Source organism: Copadichromis virginalis, linkage group LG23 (genome assembly GCF_057382275.1).
Source record: "Copadichromis virginalis isolate Kocher_CV1m ecotype Utaka linkage group LG23, C_Virginalis_male_GT1.1, whole genome shotgun sequence".
Classification (NCBI taxonomy): Eukaryota; Metazoa; Chordata; class Actinopteri; order Cichliformes; family Cichlidae; genus Copadichromis; species Copadichromis virginalis.
In genome coordinates this window covers 33,056,801-33,060,344 of record NC_140639.1, presented here as the reverse complement: position 1 = coordinate 33,060,344, position 3,544 = coordinate 33,056,801, and the positions used below count along the sequence as shown (strand labels likewise).

At 44.4% G+C, this 3,544-nt stretch overlaps 1 protein-coding gene across 1 annotated transcript; it reads right to left on the bottom strand.

Moving 5' to 3' along the window:
- Nucleotides 1-344: 344 nt before the first annotated feature.
- LOC146681414 (uncharacterized) lies at nucleotides 345-2,295 on the bottom strand. The gene is made up of 3 exons (XM_085449328.1): nucleotides 1,977-2,295; nucleotides 1,550-1,832; nucleotides 345-1,422 (listed from the first exon to the last, which is right to left on the bottom strand). The coding sequence occupies exons 1-3, from the start codon at nucleotides 2,066-2,068 to the stop codon at nucleotides 901-903; spliced, it is 897 nt and encodes a 298-aa protein (XP_085305454.1). The 5' UTR covers nucleotides 2,069-2,295; the 3' UTR covers nucleotides 345-900.
- Between the last annotated feature and the right edge of the window lie 1,249 nt (nucleotides 2,296-3,544).

The following is a 3,544-nucleotide window of genomic DNA, read 5'->3' as shown; positions in this document are numbered from 1 at the left end:
CCAGGATGGCCAGCTCCACCGCCGATGGACCGTCCTGGGACCTGTCCCTCATCTGCCTCGGAGCCGTCCTCCCCTGTGGGCCTGTAAAACAGCACAAAACACAAAGAAATGAGAAGATTGCTACTAGATTTTAATTTCAACATTGAAAAAAAAACAAAAAAAAACAATAACAGGATATAATCAGATTGGTTGTAGATATTTAGTAAAGGTGATCACAAGGCAATCCCACCGACTAAAAAGGTATCAGTGCTTGCTGTACATAACTGTGGGTGCAGCAGCAGGAGCTCAGGGACTGGGGATGCTCTGCTGCAGAATCAGTTGGTTCTATCAATACAGTATTACAGTTTTTCTCGATTGCTAAAACACATTTCCTGAAACTACGCCTCATATCCTCACAACAGTAAACACAAATCCATAACATCTCACTCAATTTCCCAAACATCCTATTTCCAGGTCAAAATGAAGCTCTACACCCAAAACTATTCACTCCTGCTGAAAAACCAAACTTTGCCCACAGACATCAAACACAAGCCCTCAAAAACACACACACTACAACAGAGTTTTGCACACTGGTACAATTAATTCAAAACAATAGTTCCAAAACAAATAGGTTGCTTATGGTTCTCCCCTTCAAAACCCTTGTCACATGATAAACACAAAAGACGCAACCAATGTATGTACAGTGGCACATTGTCATTCATGTACTATACAGTACAACACACACCAGAAACATTATCCCACCTCAGCATCTTGTCTTTGGTCTGGGTCAGGCCAGAGAATCTCATCCACATCACAGGCTATATTGGCCCCAGCCAGGCAGCGGGGGTAAAATCCTCTTGCATGCCTGATCCACCCCTGGCATGCAAGAATTAAGGTAGCATAAGGAAAAACTTGATATGTCTAGGCAGGCCTCTTCCATGGCCTGAAGGAGGTGAACATGGACATAAGGTTCTCGGTCACTTTCCACCGCCATGCCGAAAATAACTCCTCTATCGAGTTTAGAAAGGGAGAGTATGCAGGCAGAAAGATATTAGAAAACCTTGGGTTATTGGTAAACCAGTCACGAACCAGAGCAGCGCGATGGAAGCTGACGTTATCCCACACAACAACGTAGTGAGGCTGCTCTGGCTGTGCTGGTTCCCTGTAGTCCAGCTGGAACATATGTTGTCTTAAACCATCAAGAAAAGCAAGGAGAAGCATAGTGTTATAGGGTCCTAGTACGGCATGGCGGTGGAGTACCCCTCGTTGGCTGATGGCTGCGCACATAGTGACATTCCCCCCACGCTGATCAGGGACATTTACAATAGCCCGATGGCCAATTATGTTCCTCCCCCTTTTCCTTCTTTTGGTCAGGTTAAAACCTGCCTCATCCACAAAGATTATTTCATGGGGAACAGGCCGTCCTTCAATCTCAAAGATTCTCTGCAAAACACATAACACAGTAGAGTCAATCGGTACCCTGAACCACAGTTCAAGAGTGCTGAAATGGCAGCATAAACTGCCATGCTGTGATGGTACACAATACTTTATACAGTATCAAAACTCATACCTGAACATATTCCACACGTTGGTTTTTCACTCTGTCAGAGTTTCGTTCGAAAGGGACTCGGTATGCCTGTTTCATCCGGAATTGATTCTTTCGGAGGATGCGGTCAATTGTGGAGAGGCTGATGGCATGTATGCCTCGAAAAAGATGATCATCCTCAATCACTCTCCTTTGAATCTCTTGCAGGCGGATTACATTATTTGCAATTACCATGTTTACAAGTTCCCTCTCTTGCTCCTCCGACAAAAGCCTTAACCTGCCTCCACCAGGTGGTCGTCTCTGTGTCCTACAAAAATAGAAGCACTCATTACTGTAACTGTCACACATTCATTTTACAGGCAAATAATGGAAACATACTGAAACTCAAGACACATAAGTTCAGTAACTTAAACGTTACTGTACAAAGCAGTCTTACTGCAAGTACACCTACCTGTTTTCCTCCCTGAAGGTTCTGATGATGGAGGCAACAGTGAAGCGACTCAAATTTGGTTGTACTCGTTGCCCAGCCTCCCTCATAGTCATCCCATGGACAAGGACATGGTCAACTAAAGTGGCTCGAATTTCATCCGAGACTGACTGTCTTGTTGCCCTTGCTCTTCCCCTTCCTTGTCGCCGTCGTTCTCCACCTCCTTCACCACGTCCTCCTCCACCTCTCCCTCCTCCCTGTTGTCCTAGACCACCTCCTCCTCCTCTTTCACCACGTCCTCCTCTTTCACCATGTCCTCTTCCTCCACCACGTCCTCCTCCTTCACCACCTCCTCCTCCTCTTCCACCACGTCCTCCTCTTTCACCATGTCCTCTTTCTCCACCACGTCCTCTTCCTTTGCATCTCTTTGGATCCATTGTTTCAAACCTGAATGAGCTGACTTTGGCCCTTTTATCTATCCATCGCAGGTTCTGATTGGTGTGTGCTAAATTTTGACTCCTAGTGTTTCCACCTGGTTAATTGTGTGCTAATTGAGCTCAAGCTATGCTGACTTAAGTTAACATTATTGCATGCTAGTGCTTTCTAAATGACTACATGGTGTAAGCACTGTAAAATGTAGGGATTTGTGTGTAGAGTTTTGCAGTAACAGTTCACCAAATTTGAGTCATGTGTCAAAGCAGGGAATAGTGTTTATAGTTCAGGGAAATGGGTGAGCTTTTTGAACAATAGCGTTACGGTTTTGAAATTTTAGTTTAGAGGCCTGGTTATAGTGTTTAAGCAATCGAGAAAAACTGTAAATGTTAACAGGTTGAATATAATAATCGTAGAGTAGACAGTGGTCCCTCATTTATTGCAGCAGGGGTTCTCAGAATAACTAGCCCCTCGCCACACACTTTATACACTTTTTGCCCCACACACATGAACATTGGTCACAGTTCTCACAATTGATTCTCAAAGTGCAAACCTTTGTAGATTGCAAAACGTAAAAGTATTATTATGCCGCGGTTTGTCTTCATCTGCCCGCCACTTTCGTGCGCCTTTTTCCCTCGCGGTGCAGGTGTGTATTTCCGAATGAGGGTCGTAGTTATGGGTGTTTTTGTGCTGTTTTTTCTATTGGACGTGATGGTTATCAAAACCAAACGTGATAAATTTGGCAAGCGCAGGAGACACGGCACGGAGCAGATTTGTCAATCAGGCTGCAGAATGCAATGCTGTACTGTGCAATAAAAAAATCAGCGAAAAAGCAAAGCAGTGACGGATGAACAGCGGGACCACTGTGTGCTGTTTATTAATAAACAATAAAATATATTCCTAAATGACAACATGCATAAAAGCAGAACGGTATTTGTACGTCAGTGGGAAAATAGCGGTGGCTTCCTAGCTTTTGTGCGGCTTCCCCGGGTCAGTAAAAACTTTCAAAAGAGAAATGAATGAACTTACCAGGTTGCCCGATCTCTTCACATATCTTCCTCCAAGCTCGGTCCTTTTTATTTCTGTCTCGGTACAGAAAGCAGCTGGTGTTGTACAGCTCCGAGTTGTTTGCTGCATTGATTAGCCTTCCCTCCATTGAA